The 20714-nt window shown below is 39.6% G+C and overlaps 1 protein-coding gene across 1 annotated transcript in view; it reads right to left on the bottom strand.

The window, feature by feature from the left end:
• DNAH5 (dynein axonemal heavy chain 5) overlaps positions 1 to 20714 on the bottom strand; it is a gene marked incomplete at its 5' end in the record, with an annotated part of 198001 nt that overhangs the window by 86546 nt on the left and 90741 nt on the right. Inside the window, 9 exons of the mRNA XM_080679156.1 lie at positions 262 to 438; positions 2687 to 2928; positions 3756 to 3902; positions 8311 to 8464; positions 10716 to 10823; positions 11642 to 11776; positions 18157 to 18351; positions 18667 to 18854; positions 19248 to 19426. Of these exons, the coding sequence (XP_080535282.1) occupies positions 262 to 438; positions 2687 to 2928; positions 3756 to 3902; positions 8311 to 8464; positions 10716 to 10823; positions 11642 to 11776; positions 18157 to 18351; positions 18667 to 18854; positions 19248 to 19426 (1525 nt within the window). The remainder of the gene's footprint in view (positions 1 to 261; positions 439 to 2686; positions 2929 to 3755; positions 3903 to 8310; positions 8465 to 10715; positions 10824 to 11641; positions 11777 to 18156; positions 18352 to 18666; positions 18855 to 19247; positions 19427 to 20714) is intronic.

Genomic DNA, 20714 nt, shown 5'->3' with positions numbered 1-20714 from the left:
GAACAAGGGAAAGATGAGTAAGACTGGGAAACGGATGCAAGACTGATCTAAAGGAAAACCAACCCAGCCGGTTTGCAAACCTGCAACCAAATTACAAAACCATGGCTTGCTTTATGGGGGGAAAAAGAAAAAATCTGCAGGCCCATGTTTGAAACATCTCCCCTCCCCACAGCTCTAACAAAAGCAATTTCAAATATTGCCCTCTGCACAGTATGACTCCGCCAATGAGAGAGAAATTCTCCAGAAAACCGAGTCACTTACCTTTGGAGGGATCAGACCTTGCAGCATGTTAATGCTCTGCATGATGACAAAGGCCTCGAGCATCTCCATCTTGTATTCTAAGTTCTGAATACTGAAGCGATACAGGGCGGGAAAAGATTTGGTGTACAGCTGTCGAAGAATTTCAGCTTCTTGAGGTGAGCGTTTTTTAAGAAAGCCCTGTCCATTTACAAATTAATGCATGAATTAGATTTATTAGCACACCAGAGAAATGGTCATGTTAGAACAAAAGCTTTTAAAATATCGATTAATAACAATATCTAATGATTATACCACACTTATGATGGGCCAGACCTTGATAGAAATGCTTTCATGTATTAACCCATTAAATGCTCATAACAATTCTGTGAGGTAAGAGTTATTATTATCCTTCTTTTACATATGAAGAAACTGGAGTCCAGGGAATTTAGGTAACACGCCCAGGATCCCATAGCTGGTAGGTGGCAAAGCCAGAATTCAAACCCGGAATCTGGCTCCAGCATCCACACAGTCACCTACTCCACTACACATATGCTCAATTTGTGAATCCAATATGGAGAAAAAGTCTTCAGTTCTTGATTAAAATGTGCTAGAAAAAAATAAGGGGGCAATACATGGAAATAATTTTTTTAAAACAAAGCAGAATAAAAGATCAACAAAGTAAATCCATACCCAGATTTTGCAAAATGGAAAACAAAGATTTTCACCAATAGTTTAATTAATAACCAATGTAGAAAAACATCAAAGAATTCTCAAGAAATTAGAGAATTTAGTCATCTGTGGAACCCAATATTAGGAAAGCACATGTGATTCATAACAAAAAATAGCACTTAACACAAAACATATTTTCTTAAGGGGAAGAAAGTTCCTTTGGCATGAAGACATCAGCTCATTCTTAAAGACTCCAAACAGAAGCAATATAATGTTGGTTCCAAATATTTCATCAACTCATGAAACGAAAACAAGACAGCACTTTTGAGTCGATGGGACCAAAAACATCAACTACAGGGCCAGTAATCAGCTTGGTTCCCTGGAGCTGAGATTCCCATGAACACCCTCCCCATTGCTCTGCCCTCTCATAACTCCCTCAGCGCGGCCTTGCACTGCTCCCTGATTATTGTGAGTCTTGCTTCTTCCCACTCATTTGTAGGAAGAAACGGCATTAGTTAAAAGCATATAAAAATATTACGTACGTCTACCATCAGTGTAAATGCCCAATTCAGCCTCACCACTGACAAGATATAATAGAAGCTTATTTCATAAATAGCAATATTTATTAGCTAGTAGCATAAAAGTATTTTAAAGCCTTTGTGAATTGGTAGTATTTGGGGGAAATCGCATAAATACACTTTGACTTGGAGTTTGCTGTATCTATAGTTACCAAGCCTTGGGGGGGGGGGGACCCAATCATCTGTGTTATAAGAACTGTCATTGGTGATTATTTTTGCAAAACCAGGGTTGAGAACACTTGCTCTGTATTCTCCTTAATGAATGGATAACATATTTGTGAAATCTGAAACCTTTAGAAGAATTTTTAGTGACATAACCAATGTCAGTATCATTTTGCTATATAATCTCCTCCTTCACATCTTCATACTTTACCGGATGTAAACCCTTTCAAAACTCAGAGATGTGTAAATTCTAAAAACGCATTATTATAAGTCAGGATATACCCATACACAAACAGAAGCACAAAAATTTAATGGCAATATAAAATAAACATCTACTTTATCCAAATTATGAATTTGTAAGTTTTCTATCCAAATCATCTCCAAAACATGTATGTAACTGAAATTAATATAACGATGTCAAAAAAGGTTTTACAGATGGCTTATCTAATAAGCATTCTGCCTTACACTATAATATCTATTTAATTATAATCTAATTATAAGTAATATACTCTAGGATATATTGGTAGTAATAAAATAGTATCCCTTATCATGCATTAAAGAGAAATTATCTGAAATACTATTTCCAAAACTTAAAATATTATAATCCTGAGTCTAATAAAAATCCCTTCTATGCAATTTTAATAAATTGTCTTCTTCAAATTAATATTCTAAGATGGCTGCTCCCAAACTTTATGCAAATGAATACCTTTTAAAAATGTCATGAATCCCCAAAGTGGAAAAATTTAATTTTATTTATTCAGTCACTGTTCAATGGGGTTATTGATTCAGCTGGGCCTTGCGATTACTCCTCAACCCAAGGGCTGGAAATCACAGATCTCCCGTGATTAGAAGAGCACTGAAGAAACCTGTAAGGGGCAATCAGGGTTTGCATGTCCCAGAGCATTCAAGGACCTCCCATAAACAGTAGCATTAAAGTGCAATTATACCCTGCGGTCCGCAGAAAAATCAGCAGGCACTCTACCCGAACACTAAAGGATCTGCTTCCTCTTTACACAAAAGAAAGACTCCAATCATACCTCCAGAATAGGACTCCAGTCCAGGATAGAAGAACTCATGAAAACCATTCCATTCCTTGAGACGGTAGCAGGAGAAGCATTGTCAATGTTATGAGGCTCAAAAACAATCTTGCAGTTTGGGGCCATGGGAATCCGATCGCCATTGGCAAGGGTTAGAGTTTTGTTATCATCCAAAACAGAATTCAGATTTTCAATCCATATGGCATCAACTGGACCATCAAGAACTATCCAGATATGGTCCCCTAGAATATACAAGCAAAGGTGTGTGTTGGGGGCGGGGTCGGGGGCATACATAAAAAAATGTAGCCCTTAATGAGTTTCTTTAAACAGCATTCAAACACCTAAACTGAATAATTTGTGCCTGGCTGGTGTGGTTTAGTTGGTTGAATGTCAACCCGTGCACCTGGTTCAATTCCAGGCCCAGGGCACATGCCTGGCTTTCAGACTCAATCCCCAGTAAGGAGGGTGCAGGAGGCAGCCAATCGATGGATGTTTCTATCTCTTCCTCTTCCTTCCTCACTCTCTAAAATCAATAAAAAACATATTGTAATTATACATATGTAATCTGAATAGTTTATTAATTCAGTACAGACTTCATTTTGTATATATACAATTTTCTTTCCAAAGAAGCCCACTTCCTCCAGTGATTTTATTGGAGAATCAGGTTTTTGTTAATAGGCTGTACTTAACTAAGAACAACATTTTTAAAATACTCAGTGAAAACAGTTATGGTAAAATCACTTTATTAAATACTATCAATTTTCCTTAACATCTTTTTCTCTCTCTTTTATTCTAAGATATCAGAGGAATACAAGAACACTTTTTTCAAAAGGAAAATAATTCCCTTCTTAACCAAAAAATAAGGGGGAGAAGGGATGAAAGAGGTTTTAAATACACTAGTCAATAATTTTAGTATTTCAACATTCACAGATATTATACGGATTTATGACTTCTTAGTCTTGACTAAGATATTATATGGAGAATACAGTTTTTCTACTAATTTTAAAGAGCCACCAAGGATTTTACTTAGAAGTACATGTCAAAAATAGTATTATAATTCATCTTCTACCTTTCTTAGCCCTCAATGTTTTCCTCCAAAGAGTAGAAAATATCCCATCAGTCCAGTCATTCGTGGCCACGTCGAGCCGACCAAACATCTGCGGGGCCGTAATCGCTTTGGGATTCATCCTCATTTCCCGGTGTGGTTTTCCACAATCTAGACCAAGTAAATCCAAATTTTAAACAGCTCAGGTGTAGAGTGAACCATCATTATGCAACACTGCACTAATTTGCAGTGTAGAGTCAGCAGGTGTTCAAAATAGGAAAATCCAAAATTGCATTGAAAATATGTCTTACTGCATTTCCAAGTTGTCATAATTAGCCTCATATTTTATTGATTAAATTGCATTTGCTTTTATCTTCTGTAAAAGAAAACTGCATATTACATAGGAGGAGAAAAAGGATACCATGTTGGAATTGACAAAGAGATTAATATAATCTGGAAATCCTTCAAATTTCACAGCTCAAAAACCTTTTGGCTTATGGTATACTAGATTACATCTTATATGTGACCTATCACCTAAAAGTGGCTTCTAGATCTACATTACCAGCTTTGATTTGCTGGGATGTGTTCTTGCTTATTAGGAAAAAATAAGCTAAACTAATATGCTGCAGGAATCAAAAACTTTCTTTTGTGGCCAACCTCAAAAAAGGTATTTGAATCTTTCAAACCCTAAAATCACTCTTAAATGTGCTGGATTCTATACATAAGGGACTTTGGTTGATAAGCAGAAAAGTGACAAATAAAGTTTAAAGTGTAAAACCATAAAAATAGATACTAAAATATTGCACACTGTGTGAGAGGTTGACACAGGCACACATATGGTACACACATGTGCACATTTGAAAGGGTATTACATTAAAACCTACTTAGAAAATTAGACCAGAGTTCTTTTTTTTCAAAATCACAAAAAGAATCAAGGTAATTATTTACAGTATTTTATGATGCTGAAGTTCAACTTAGTCACAATTCAGCTTTTGCAATAAATGATATCCATAAGACTGGCAACACTTTTTCTTTTTACTAGTAATCTAATCACACTTTACAAAAGGCCAGCAAACTCTTGACATGTGTGAAAGAATCATAGGTGAGATCCAGACTTGGTCTGTTACCCATACAAGAGAAACTATCAAAAATTACTTCATTAAGGTAGAATTATGTCATTTTCATTTAGAATATCATAATATTTTTTATGAAAGCACTAAGAAAAAGCATTAAGAAAAATAATGTTTAACTTTCGAAATGTTGGTTAAAGTAATTCCTCTAAATTCTCCTCTTAGGCATTTCTTGAGTGTCCTGATCACTCCACTTTCATGGACTCTGCTGTAGAGTAGGCATCCTTTTCTTGCTGTCACCTTCTTATGGACACCCGACCACCTGCCTGTTCCTCAGTTTACTCTCTACACGGCCAGCAGATGGTCTTCTACACACAGGGTTGACCATACCACTCCCCAGCTCAATGGCTTCCCAACACCTACAGCATAAAACCTAGATACTGAGTATGACTTACAAAACTCCTCATGCCACATCTACAGTACCAATTTGAAATCCCCTGAAAGCAAAGCCGGGGACAAGAACGTGGGTGCTGATCGTTGGTTGGTAGTCAGGGGAAAGAGAGAATGAGATGGGAAAGGAGAGGCGTCAATGTATTAAGCATAATTTGAAAGGGAGAAGGGCACGTTGCTGAGCTGGTCACAGAAACAATGTCCCTCTAAAAGAGACAGGGTGGAACATCTGCCATCAACTGTTCTCCCCCATTGGTTGAGGGTATGGCTGCCTCATACATTAATTCTCACCGACCCCTATTCCCAGGCTGAGCCAGTTCCATAGCTTCAAGGAAAGTCATAAAGCTGAAAAACTGAGAGAAACCGTTGGTGTTGAGGGGAGAAACTGTCCAACAGCCACATCGATAGCAGGGTCAGGCCAAAGGGATAGCATTGGGCACCAATAGCATCTGCGATACCTCCTCATCTCCCCCATTTCCACTCACACACAATTACATTCTCTTCATGTCAGTGGACTTCCCTGGATATATCATGCAGTCCCCAGTCCCTTCTTCCTGCATAGTCTTCCTTGCACTAATGCCTCATATCCACCTGCTACCCAGCCTTCCAACCTCAGATTCAGTAGCACCTGCTCTGTAAGCCCTTCCATAATTCCTTGGAAAAGATTCTGCTGTCCTTCACCTCTGCTCACAAAGTAATTATCCAAATTTTCCTCATAGTGATTCCAAGTTGACTTTTAGGAATCTGTGCCTATGTCTGTAACTCGTTACACTGTAAGCTCCTTGAAGACATGTCCACTTTTTTTTCATACCTGTTCTGCCATTTCTAGTGCAGAACCTCGCAAAACCTCCAAGTATTTTTTAATGAAAAAATAATGGGAAATAAGGGAACACATAACATACATGGGTCTTGCACTTCTTCAGTAGAAAGTCAGCCCAATTATCTTCTCAATCTTTTGCATAATTAAAGTTTTCAGCAAGAAACAATGTTTTACATAAGATAACAAATGTTTGGCCTACCTACCTATTAAAACTAAGAACAGGATAATAAACAGGAAATACTAAAACCAAGCACAAGTTAATAAACAGCAAATAGTCTAATGATTAATTCAACTTTGCAAAGAGCTTTTCCAACATCAGGGATGCCATACGAATTATCCAAACACATTATACATAATGTATCTGTACAGTTTAATATTTAGTGCTCATTTTGTTCATGTCATTGTACCAGGTGCACTTGTAGTTAACAGAAGGCAGTTTTATAACAACAACAAATATATTAAGCATAATTTGAAATTTGAAAGGGAGAACACATCATTTCAAAGCTATGTAAAAATCCCAGCTATTATCAGCACACTGAAAACCACATGATAAGTCCTGCAGGTGTGAGCTCCGTTTTGGTGGAGTTAAGTGCTAGCTGAGAGCATAGTCCTGTCTCCATGTGAAAACCCCATAGACAGAACTTTGATGCACAGAATTACTTCATCCCAAGCTGAGAAAACTGAGACTAAATCTAAAGTGTGCAGGACTATTGGAAGCCGCCCATTGCTTTCACTAGCAGAGAAGTGTGGACAAGGAACCCAGAAGGCTGGTCAACCTTGAAGCTCTGAAAGGTCAGAGCCAACCACCCACTGTTTAGTTGAGACAATGGTAGATGAAGCAACTTCCACTTCTAGTTTTATGTAAATTCTTGCTGATTGGCTATTATTGGAATTGCCTGCCTAAAGGCTCTGGGTGTATCCCGTAGTCTTAATAAAAGGGATAGCAAGGCCAGAGCAAGGTGAAGTCCTTCCCCTTGAGTTGGGCTCCCACCTGGCCCCCAATATTTCCAAATTAATATTTTCTAGTCTCTTTCATTTGTGTGCAGCCTCCTCCAGAGCCCGAATCCTGAACCTGAACCCTGAACCACACAGGACATGAAAGGGGTTCACTACAAACTGGCACCCAATGTGGGGCACTCGCAACTGGTGCCCAAACAGGGACACTCGCAAAGGACCCTAGAATAGATACAGGCAATTCCCAGCAACCAGCAACTCAGTATCAGCGCACTGGGATTCCAACCAGCACCTTTCCCTGTGGGACCTTGTATGATGCATTCCCACAACCAAAGTTCTGTGAAATTTTGGAATTCAACTCTGGCACAGATAAGGGCTGCTGTTACTCTTAGGAAGAGAATCATCAATGTCTAATCAGAACCAGAGAATACAAGAATAATCATGGCCATTATCCCCAGGTGACCTCAGGCTAGGGACTTCGATGTGAGGCTTAGGGATATCTGGAAATTAAGTGCATTTGTTTAACTTCCCCAGAAAAATACTTGCTTCCAGGTGGAAAATTAATTTATATGTATAGTTAACATATGCCATGGGAATTTAAGTCTTGCTTGGATCAATTAGCCTATGGTAAACTGTTTTCTTTATATGTCGTTTTGCTTAAAGTCAGTTTCCAAGCGAGGACTTACTGCATGTGGAACCTAAAAAAGCCAAACTCACAAAAACACAGAGTGGTGATTCCTAGGAGTTGGGATGGGGCGGGGGGGCGGTGGTGGAAGTGGGAAGACATTAGTCAAAGGTACAAACTTCCAGTTATTAGATTAACAAATTTGGGAATCTGACGTACAGATTACATACATACTATTACATAGTGATTACAGCTAATAATATTGCATCATATACTTGAATGTTGCTGCAAGAGTAGATCTTAAATGTTCTCACCACAAAAAAGAAATGCTAACTATGTATGTGATGGAGCTGTTAGCTAATACTATGGTGTTAATCATTTTGCAGTTTATAAATGAATCAAATCAACACTTTGTACACCTTAAGCTTACACAATGGTATGTGTCACTTATATCTCAGTAAAGATGGGAAGAAATGTTTCCCCCTGGTAGTCCATTAATGTAATATGTTCTCTCTAAAATGTACCCAATTATCAGTAAAGCAGCATTCTCTCCTGTAAAAATATAATAATGTATCTACCTTTGTTTCCTCTTGGGCATTCCAATGTGCCACAACTACTTCAATGTGTCACCCAGAGCAATGCAGCATGGCTGCCCCGTACCTGTCATGGCTTTCATCAAGGTGTGGATGCAGGTGGTTTTCCCTGCTCCGCTAGGCCCCAGGGTCATCATGCCATGCCGCACTCTCTGTGTTTCAAACAGCTGGATGACTTTCAGTTTCCAAGGAGGATGGCTGATTAAACCAGCTTCTTCCACCTGAAAACATAACAAAACCCCTACAGTGAGCCACATCAACAGCAAGCCGGGCTTCCCAATGTGCTCAAATTAAGCAGAGAGCATGGAGTGGGGGGTAGAGGAATGGGAGCTACTGTTTAATAAGCATGGAGTTTCATTCTAGGAAATAAAAAATGTTCTGGAGATGGATGGTGGTGAAGATTACACAATAATGAGACTGTACTTAATAGCATTAAACTGTCCACTTAAAATGACGAAAATGGTAAATTTTATATTACGTATTTTATCACAATAAAAATATGTATTGCATAAAAAATATATGTACACAGACAAAAAGCAGGTTGAACATAATCCAATGTTATAGCAAGCTAATAAGAAACATCTGCATTTGTCTTTGGGAATTGGATGCATTTATATTAACATTTTATTAAATGTACATCTTAAGAGCAACTAAAGACCCAAGTATGAAATGTATTTTAAATGTTTAATTTAAAAGATAACATTTAATTACTGGAAAAATTTCTAGCACACCAGGCTGACTGAAATTCCATATAAACGTCAAGATCTTTGTAAGTCCACTGGGTAGTTTTTATCTATCAAATACATGTATGGAAGTTACTCTGTGCCAGACTGTCCTAAGTTTAATCTTCAGAACAATAATATGAGATTGGTACTATGGATATCTTCATTTTACAGGTAAGGAAACTGAGGCAGAGAGCGATGAAGTAACTTGACCAAGATCAATACTTGTAAAGTTATGAGGTGGGGATTTGAGCCCAAGAAATTCAGCTCCATGGCCCATGCTTTTAACTAGAATGCTATGCTTAAACACACTATAAATAATGCTCTTATTTTACTTAATTTTGATTAATAATCATGTGTCACTTTACACTGTGTATATACTCCAGATTTTTCACATGCTACAAAGTACTAATGCAACTCACCTTACAAATTACTTTATACTTAGCTTTTTAGGTAATACTACAGTAAGTTAGGCCATTTGATAAAGAAACCATTTGCAAAATGAATTTCATTCTTACCTGATAAAAAAAGATTATAACTTTTATATATTGATTTTTAAAGCAAAATATCTATTTAATGCTACCATATTTCACTTTTATTATAAATATCTTCAAGGAATTTAAATGTATTTTATAAATATGAGCTAATCACCATTTCTATGAAATTTTCCCCCCAGCTCTTCTTCCTAGGAAAGGAAATTGAGGCACAAGGTTTACATAATTCATTTCCATTCTTAGGAGACTATAAAAAGTTAAAGCTGTACCAAGTATCATGGGAAATCTAGACACCTAATGATATACACTGAGTGGCCAGATTATTATTATGATCTCTGAACGCATAATAATCTGGCCACTCAGTGTGTGTGTGTGTGTGTGTGTGTGTGTGTGTGTGTGTGTATGAGGTCCGGAGCATGAATTCGTGCATGGGTGGGGTCCAGCCAGCCTGGCCAGGGGGCGGGGACATGGGCGGTAGGCCGGCCTGCCTGCTGGTCGAACTCCTGGTCAAGGGGACAATTTGCATATTAGCCTTTTATTATATAGGATATACACTGAGTGGCCAGATTATTATGCATTCAGAGATCATAATAATCTGGCCACTCAGTGTAGATACGTAGCAGACCCCCCCGCCCCAGAGCCCCAGGAAGGAATCACAAGTGATTGTGGGAGAGAAAGATGATATACATGAGATCATTGCATATGACACTGACAGAGCCACCCTGGCATGGGCAAGGCAGCAGCCCAGCCCTGCCAGCCCCTGCTGGCCCATCGCATCTCATTTTGGAATCTGGTTTCCATCAGTAACAGGGCCACTAGCACATGGCCACTGGATGTGAGGTTGTGCAATGGCAGGAAGAGCTCTATCCTGGGGTGCAACAGCCTCTCTTAAAACAGTCATCACATCCAACCAGGTCCTAAGCCAACAAATAGAATTTAAACATTCTGAGGTTTGTTTTACTCAATTCCCTGAAAATATAATCAAGTAATCCTTGTACATGAATAGCAGAAATCGCTATTGTGCAAATTACATAGCAATTTTTATTGATATTGAATGTATTTATTCTATATGTTACTATATTCATTAGCAATAATATATTAAAATATACTCTGATCACGTACACTCACAAAAACGGCAGTCACAGCCCCGGGTGCTGTTCTTGGAACCCACAGATTTGGGCCGCACTAGCTCCACCTGATTCCCTGAAATCCAGGTGAGACAGACTGGGTACTTGATGCCCTGTGAAATGTATTACCTGTCTATCAATTGCCACCTCCAGTTCAGGGTAGCCAGCCTTGTCCAGAAGAATATTTGGGAAGAGGTCTTCAATCAAACTCAAAAATAAGGGTTCATCCTCATCAATCTCAAAAAGAAAAGAAAGGGAAATCAGACCCATGATATTGGCATAATCACGGCAATGACCAGGTAAACTGATGGTGCCTGCCCTGCCCAGATCATTTTATCATAACCATTAATAAATAAATATCACCTTCTTTGAAGTTAAGAGATATTTCCCATAAGTTAAAAATTATTTTTAGAAAAGGAAGGAGAGGAAAGGGTAAAAGAAGAGTAAAAATGGAAGAAAATAGAAGGAAATTAAATATTGTCTACATGACAACTTTCCTATGAAATAATCAGCTTGGCGCTGATTTAAATTTAAATTAAAAAGAATTTTTAATGAGAGAGAGTAGGAAATTAATGAATTATAATTTGATTCATACTTTTATTTTGAAATTTAAAAAAATATATCATTCTGTCACCTGTACATGGATCCACTGATATTGGAAAACTGAATATCAGTCTCTACCATGAAATGAAATGTACAAAATTATTACACACTTGTAAAATTTAGCTACAATTTTCTGCCAGGCTCTACAGACTTTAAGGAAAGTGATATTTTTAGCTCTAAAACACAAAGTGACTCAAAGTATTTGAAAACATAACCTGTGGATTTTTTTAAAAATCCATTTAAATTCTATTGGAATAGGTATATGTTAAATTAGACATGAGTTAGTACAAAAAGAACTGAAAGTGTAATTTGAAGTTGTGCTCTCCGGCACTTTATCTGATAATTAGGCATTTTAAATTGAGCATATTAAATAAATATTTCTACATCTCGTTTGTGCTTAGTTAGTTGAACTGATATTTAAGTGAGCGGAACTTTCCGTCTGTGAACCGTACCAGTTTGGAAAGATTCATGTCTCGTAGGACGCGCATGACGATCGTGGACTCCGTATCTGTGGGGTTGGCTCTTTTTGCTGCTCCCAATGTTCGCAGAACTGACAGGATGTTGCGCAAACCAAAATCATAATGTACCTGAAAATTGTAAGGTACGCCAGGCTTATTTTCAATATGAACTTACACATGGAAGCTATACCAATCTGACCACATAATGAGTAAAATCTGATTTGCCTTTAGAAAACGTGTACAGTTAGTAGAGCAATACATTTTTATCAAGATATTTTGACCAAATAGATAATACCCAAGAGTCCTTTCCTGTACCATCATTAATTTAAGCCCTTAGATCAGAATTAATAGCTATGTCTTGACAGGGAGAAAGGCATAAATTTCTTCTTGGAGTACACACATCGCCTTGAGCCTCTTCTTAATAAGTCATCCATATGAATATGTCTCTAAAGCTAAAATTCTGAACCAGAATTAAACTGAGAACTCCGTTATGGCCATCATATGCACTGATAAGTAAACAGGCAGGGGTATTAAAAAGAAAGTAAAGTAGCTACATTCCAGGATTACCTAGAGGGGGGAAGAATAAGAACAAATCAGAAGCTAAGCCCCCAGCTTTATTATTGCCTTAATATATATTTTAAAAACTCAATCATGCCAAATTTTAGTACATATCTCTAATAATAAAAGCATAATATGCTAATTAGACCAGACAGCTGAATGTCCTTCCGGACGTCCTTCTGGATAAAGCTGCTGCAGCTGCGGTTGCTGCGAGGGCCAAGGGCAGGCAGCAGCAGAGGGGTGATGGGGGCGGCGCCTTCCCCTGATTGGCCCGGTAGTCTCCAGCAGAGGGAGGCCAGAGTGCGGCTTAGGCCTAAGCCATCAGTAGGACATCCCCTGAGGGTTCCCAGACTGTGAGGGGCAGGCCGGGCTGAGGCCCCCTTCCCCCCAGTGCATAAATTTTCATGCACCGGGCCTCCAGCAAAGTGAATAATTAAAAACTAATTTTCTAATCACTATGGATACTATGGCAATTCCTCAAAAAATTTAAAGTAGAACTATCATATTATTCAGTAATCCCATTCTGGGTATATATCCAAAGAATTGAAAGCAAGGTCTCAAAGAACTGTGTGTACACCCATGTTCATAGCAACACTTTTCACAGTACCCAAGAGGTGGAAGCAACCCAAATACCTATCAACTGATGAATGGATAAAGAACATGTGGTATATACATACACCATAAAGAGGTAGCAAATCCTGCCACATGCTGCACATAGATGAGCCGTGAGGACATTATGCTCAGTAAAATAAACCAGACACCAAAAGACAGAAACTGTTTGGTTTCACTTATATGAGGTATCTTTACTAGGGGCTAGAGTTTCAGGCTTGCAAGATGAAAAATTTCTGGAGATCTGCTTCACAGCTTTGTGCATATACATAACACTACTGAACTGTACACTTAAAATGGTTAAGATATCACATGATCTCACTTATATGTGGAGTCTAATGGACAAAATAAACTGACAAACAAAATAGATCTAGAGCAGCCGTGGGCAAACTACGGCCCGCGGGCCGGATCCGGCCCATTCGGCTGTTCTATCCGGCCCACAGAGCCGAAAGAGCAGAGGGTTCTCTTGCTCTCCCCTCCGCTCCTTTACTTTGAATTTATATTAGTTCACACAAACACTCCATCCATGCTTTTGTTCCGGCCCTCCGGTCCAGTTTAAGAACCCATTGTGGCCCTCGAGTCAAAAAGTTTGCCCACCCCTGATCTAGAGTCATGGAAGCATGGAATAGAGAGAAAGGGGGGAGAGGGAAAAGATTAAACAAAGTATATGCATATATGCATAACCCATGGTCACAGACAATAGTGTTGTAAAGGCCTGGGGAGGGGGTAGGAGAGGCGAGCAGGGAAGAGGGGGTCAATTGGGGGGAGGCATCTGTAACACTTTCAACAATAAAGATAAATTATATATATACTAGTATATATATATAGATATATATAGATATATAGATATATAGATATTCTGCCATTGACAATAATAAAATATAAAATGGTTAAGTTGGTAAGTTTAATGTTACATGTTTTTTATCACACACACAAAAAAAATACCTACAGGAAAACAAAACACAAAACCAAAACAAGTATCTGCTAAGGTACCTAGAAGCAGTGTGCATCATTTAGTACTAATCATTTGGAAGATAAATAAATAATGGAGTAAGGGCTATAGGAGTGCAGAAAGACTGAGGTACTGAGAAGAAGAGAGCAGGAGTTGGTGATGTGCGAATTTCTCTACACAGTAAAAAAAATATTTCTTTTACAGAGAAAAGATAAGAATGAGTGAGTAAAGTCTAATAAACAGAAGAAACCAAGAATGGTGGTGGCAAAAATAGAGTCAGGCTAACCAGGAAAGCTCAATGGCCACGATCAGAAGGCTCTATCTGTGCTTGAACACGCATAAGGGAAGGACTTTTGAGTGAGAATATAAATTGTAAGTAATAACAAGTAAATTCAAAAAAGTTTGGAATAGAGGCCAGAGTGAGGAGAGGGATCAAAGAGTTACATACGGAGAGGATCCAAGATGGCGGCGTAGGTAAACACCTAAACTGCTGCCTCGCACAACAATTTCAAAACTATAACTAAAAGACAAAATGTCTATCATCCAGAACCACGGGAAAGCTGGCTGAGTGGAAGTTCTACAACTAGAAGGAAAGAGAAAAGAGCATTGAGACGTGCACAAGCGCTGAAAAGCTGAGGTACGGAGGTGCGCGAATCGGGCTGGCAACAGGCGACTGGGAGCGCTGCTTTTTTCAACCCGAAGGGAAACAAGCTCCCAATTACTCCGAACTCCAGTTTCTGGGGAGACACGGGGGACCCAAACTCCTACAAGGAGAAGTTGGACTGTCTGCCATCGGGTCGGAAAGCGAGGGTGGCTTGCTTGCAGGGCTGCGCCCAGGAATAATTGTTTACTGTGCTGGGGCGTGGGACATGGGGACGTGGTCGGAGACGCAGAGCCGGCTCACTGGCAGCCATCACTGTTTGCCACGCCCTAGCCTAGTGACGCCCTGAGATCCCGCCCCGCACAATCTACAAACCCACCCAAGCTCCAAGCAGCAGTTTTAGCATATGAATGGCCTGCCCTATCACAGCTTAACCTAGCAAACTTGCAGCCTGGGTCAGACAGCTCCAAAACCTCCAAACCCCAAGCAAAGAGGATAAAACTGTAGTTCTTGCCATAGCTCCTGCTGGGTGGCCTCAGACAGTAGCTGACCTGCACCCCACTGGAGATTCAGAAGCCAGGGTACCTAGTGGTCAGTGTGAGACACCAGATTTCAACTCCTCACATCCATAAGTGACACATTCAAGAGGCAGACTCAGTGAGCACCAAAGCCCCACTGAAACAAGTCCTGCACCATAAGCGTGTCTCCAGCGCAGCAGATCTTCCATTAGACACAGCAGGTCCTCACAGCCAATTGGCCTGGAGGTCAATTCCTCCCAGTGTAACAACAGCAATCAAGGCTTAACTACACCAAGACTTTGCACTCAGCCCACAAAGGGGTGTACCAAGAGCATCCACCTCAGGTGATTGGGGAGGCTGAGCTACTGGCCCCTATAGGTCACCTACCACACTAAGCCACTCCATCAACACAGGGAAGCAACAAAATGCGGAGACAAAGAAACATGTCACGAATGAAAGAAATGGAGGAAAGCAAACTACTGGACGACATAGAGTTCAGAACCACATTTATAAGGTTACTCAAGAATCTTCTAAAAACCACCGAGAAACTTGATGAGACCTCCGAGGAGCTTAGTAAGACCTTCAAGGACCTTAATGAGAATGCCAAAAAAATGGAAAAGGACCAGTCAGAAATTAAGCATACACTGTCTAAAATACAGAATATACAGAAACTCAACTGTAGATCAACGTATCCCAAGAATCAAACCAAAGATCTGAAATATGAGGAAACAAAAACATCCAACCAGAAAAACAAAAAGAAAAAAGAATCCAAAAATATGAAGATAGTGTAAGGAGCCTCTGGGACAACTTTAAGCGTACCAACATCTGAATTTTGGGGGTGCCAGAAGAAGAGAGAGAGCAAAATATTGAAAACCTATTAGAAGAAATAATGACAGAAAACTTTCCGTATCTGGTGAAAGAAATAGACTTACAACTTCAGGAAGCGCACAGAACCCCAAACAAGAGGAATCCAAAGAGGACCACACCAAGACACATCATAATTAAAATGCCAAGGGCAAAAGACAAAGAGAGAATCTTGAAAGCAGCAAGAGAAAAATGGTTAGTTACCTACAAGGGAGTACCCGTATGACTGTCAGCTGATTTCTCCGCAAAAACTATGCAGGCCAGAAGGGAGTGGCAAGAAATATTCAAAGTGATGAATAGCAAGAGCCTACAACCAAGATTACTCTCCCCAGCAAAGCTATCATTCAGAGTTGAAGGTCAGATAAAGAGCTTCACCGACAAGAAAAAGCTAAAGGAGTTCATCACCACCAAACCAGTATTATATGAAATGCTGAAGGGTATTCTTTAAGAAGAGGAAGAAGAAGAAAAAGGTAAAGATAAAAATTATGAACAACAAAATGACATCAAATACATACCTACCAACAAGTGAATCTAAAAATCAAGTGAATAAAAAATTTGAAGAACAGAATGGACTGGTGAATATAATAGAATCAGGGACATAGAAAGGGAGTGGACTGACAATTCTCAGGGGGAAGGGGGTGTGAGGGGTATGGGAAGAGATTGGACAAAAATCTTACACCTATGGATGAAGACAGTGGTGGGAGTAAGGGCATGGGGTGGGGTGGGGAATCAGGTGGAGGGGAGCTATGGGGGAAAAAAAAGAGGAACACCTGTAATAATCTGAACAATAAAGATTTATTTAAAAAAAGAGTTACATATGTTAGGAGTATTATTCAGTTTATTTTTATGTTTAGTACAATATATTCAGCACATGCTTTTAGTAATTTTTATTTATATATTCTAGAAATTTGTGATATGATCCCTGCCTCCTGGTCTTTGTACCCTTGTATGATCTTACCCCCTGAGCGTGGGCAGGACCTGTGATTTGCTTCTAACCAATAGAATGTAGCAAAGGTGACAGGTTGCATATGGTTACATGTACATGATTATGTGGTCATATTACATAAGATTGTGATGGTTAACTTTAAGTGTCAGCTTGACTAGGTCATGAAATGCTCAGAGAGCTGATTAAACATATCTGGTGAGGGTGTTTCTAGAAGAGATTAACATTTGACTTTATGGACTAAGTACAGTAGATGGTTCTCCCCAATGTAGGCAGGCACCATGCAACCCATTGAAGACTGGAGGAACCCATTGGATTTGCCCTCTTCATCCTCTCTGCTGACTGCTGAGCTGGGATATCTCCCTCCTGCCCTCAGTAACTCCTAGTTTCTGGTCTTCAGACTGAGATTGGAATCTACACCATCAACCCTTCAAACTATACCTCCAGCCTTCCTGGGCCACCTCTTGTAGACAGCATATCATGGGACTTTCCAGCTTCCATAACTGTGTGAGGCAATACCTTATAATAAATCTTTTTATATATAAACATATATACCCTATTGGTTCTGCTTCTATGAAGAACCCTGACTAATATAAGATTGTAGCACTCATCTTGCTAGAGCTTTTACTTGCTGACTTGGAGAAAGCAAATGGCCATGTTGAAGAAACCCAGGTAGCAAAGAACGGCACACAGCATGTGGGAACTGAAGGTGGCCTTCTCCAGCCAACAGCCAGAAAGAAACTGAATCCCTCAAGGGAAAGAATTCTGCCAACAACATGAGGGAGCTTGGGAGTAGATCTGTCCCCAGTCAAGCATCAGATGAAACCACAGCCAACACCTGACTGCAGCCTTGTTAGACTTTAAACAGAGGACCCAACCAAGTTGTGCCAAGCCTCCTGACCCACAGAAAGTGTGAGATAGTAAATACGTATTGTTCTGCCTTCGTAATTTTGTGGTGACAGTATGACACAGCAATAGATAACTAATACAGAAGTAATAAATGATTGATTTTGTGCCTCTTAACTCTGAAATCCCATGAAGTCAGAATCTGCTACTCCCAACAGTGCAGGAATTTGGCAAAGAAGTTAATACAGACAAATAAAGCTTGGCCAAATACCTGAATGAGCTTGAAAGTGAAAGGAGTAAATGATTGAAAGGTTGCTAAAAACCATAAGAACACATAACACATATTATGATAAATGTATAGGTCGGATAAAGAGAGAATATTAATATCTATAATCAGTCCAGAGAGTGTTTACTTCATTTCTATGTCATAAACATTAATTTCTTTCAATGTACTTCTTAATAAGACTATGCATACCAAATTATTTTTGTAATGTACAACTTTCTACTTTATATCAATAAGGTATCTGTCAACAACCCTAGCCTACAATTTTTCAAAATGAAAACATTTCACAGAATAGAAAAATGAAACTTGCATAGAAAATTTTCAGAATGTCACACCTGCTTAGAAAGCTGCTCTTCACATAGCTTGTAGAGCGTGAAAAACTTCCTGGCCAACACAATGTTGTCAATGAAGCCACAGCTAGCCAACTTCACCCTTATGATAATCTGACGGTCAGGGACCATCATGGCCACGGAGCGGAAGTTAATCTTCAAGTTTTCGGGGAGTTCCTGCCGCCCAGCATAACCAGGATTCTACACAAAATAAAACCCTAGGATGAATGATATGATCATGGGGCAACCAGCACACATCAGTAGGACATTAAAAGATCCATTATGTACACACCACAAATCTGGAATGACAACCAAGGAATTCATTTACCATCTCCCTCTCCTTTTCCCTGAAGAGATTAACTGGTGAGTTATTAATATGGGCTTTAATTCCAAAGGCTTTCAACCAGGAGTGAAAGTTACAATCCCAGTTTCCATTCATAGAAAGTAGGTGACATATGACCAAGGAAATGTATGAAACCTGTGACAAGAGGCAGAAATTCAGTAGAGCTTCCTTACCATGGTTAGAAAAAGTCCAAATTCAGGGTTCATAGTCACTCTATCTCCATCAGTAAAAATAAAAGATTTCTTATGCTCCTTTTTGCATGTCAAAATAATGGAAATTTGCTGGGCTGCAACTGAGAGAACTGGTAGGTCGATACGGTTAAATTCATCAAAACAGCCCCAGGATCCAGACTGTGCCAGTCCTTAGCAAGGAAACAGAATGGAAAATCCAATTAATGTGCAATTTTGGAAAGCCAAGGAAAAGGACATTACGCAGCTGCCAAGACAAGCCAGAGATAAGCTGGTTGCAAACATAAGGTGGAACAAACAGATCATGCAAAAGTGCCCCCAAAATAGCTCACAGGGTGGCACTTTCTCTGGAAGCACCCAACCTGCAGTGATAAAGAAGCATTACCAAAGGCCAGTGGCATGGACATTTAATCCACTCAACACTGCTAAGATTCAGATTTTCCAAAAAGTGTTACAACATGTAACAATGACCCTAAAATGAAGCCAAATATTGAAATATAAATCTTAGCCTATTCCACCTTCACTGAAATTTCTCATCAGATAAAAAAGAAAAACATAACCTTCACCTTTAAAAATCCGTCCAAGCCCTCGGAAATCCATCTGGTCCGAACAATTGAAAACCACAACATATTTCCCAAGACATCGTCCCATATCCTTGGTGGTTTCTGTTTTGCCCGTTCCTGCAGGTCCAGCGGGGGCTCCTCCCATGCTCATCCCCAGAGCCTGGGCCAACGTGATGTAACACCTTGAGAGGCAGAGACAGCACTGGAGCCAAAGCACTGGCATCTAGAACATATTCTGAAACACTGCAGTGAAATGAAACCCACACAAAATAAAATACACACACACACACACACACACACACACACACACACAAATCACGAAGATCCAGGCCATTGTCCACACATGACATTTCCAAAGCTGCCTTCTAAAGTACACGTATCCTATGGCTATTACATGCATTAAGGAAAAAGGAAGGGGTGGCTATGTTCAAATTAGTTTGAAAACTCTTTAAAGGGTTAAACAGCCTTTCTTATGATAATGTAATTGAGAGTTTCCAAGTATGAAAAACAGTACCTAGCAATTCCAAAACTAATGTTGCAACTTCTTCACAGACCTACCACATCTGAAAAATAGTATTCTAGGAAACAGATTGGGAACCATTAAAGTAGAGCAACTGCATTTTCAATGTGAGTTCATCATTTGAAGTAGTTGGGGGCCAGTGGTCACATGAGATTTTAATCACACATTGCTAAATGATCACATCTTCACTCCATTTCTGGGAACATATACTCAGGACTAAATCTCTAGGATGTGCCCTCCAGAGATAAGCAAAAATCTCTCAGAGCATCTTCATATATGTGTTTACATGCATGCACACACTCTCCCCAGAACATCCTACATGTATGTGGACCTCGCTCCATCCTTTCCCTGCTTTCCTTTCTAGTCTCTTTGCTACTTTCAACAATGTCATCACTCATGAATGGTGATTTAGTGGCTTTTCCACAGCTCCAGTAGAGTTTTCTGCCTCCCCACCAGGCTGCTGTAAGCTCTCTGCTATCAGGAGTGTTTCATTTAGTGTCATGAATGAACTAAATGAACAGAAGAAACAGGTGACAGTGCTGCTACATCAAACTTTTATGTTTTGTCTAATAATAGCTGCAATCTAATAGCCCAGAGGTTCATTCTGTGAGAACAGCTGATATGCAGCTTCAGCTTCTACTTAGGCCAAATACTGGTTTTATACACAGCCACTGTGTCCAAAATTAATATTCAGTGCATCCCTGAGCAGAGCATATACAAGTGGCTGATGCCACCCAGTTTAAATTAGACTAAGTGAATTCCAGAGTATTAGCTATGAAAGGACCCTTGGAGATAGCCTGGTTCATCTTACAGCTGAGGAAACTGAGTCCAGAAAACCTGCATAGCAGATCTACCTAACACAGCTGGTAAATAACAGGCAGAGAGCAGAACTAAACCCCAGATGTGCAGTCCAATGTCCTCCCTATCGCTTTTCACCTGCACTGGCACTC

This window comes from Plecotus auritus (assembly GCF_963455305.1).
Source record: "Plecotus auritus genome assembly, chromosome: 7".
Classification (NCBI taxonomy): Eukaryota; Metazoa; Chordata; class Mammalia; order Chiroptera; family Vespertilionidae; genus Plecotus; species Plecotus auritus.
The sequence above is the reverse complement of the archived record's forward strand: the minus strand, read 5'-3'. Positions and strand labels throughout refer to the sequence as shown.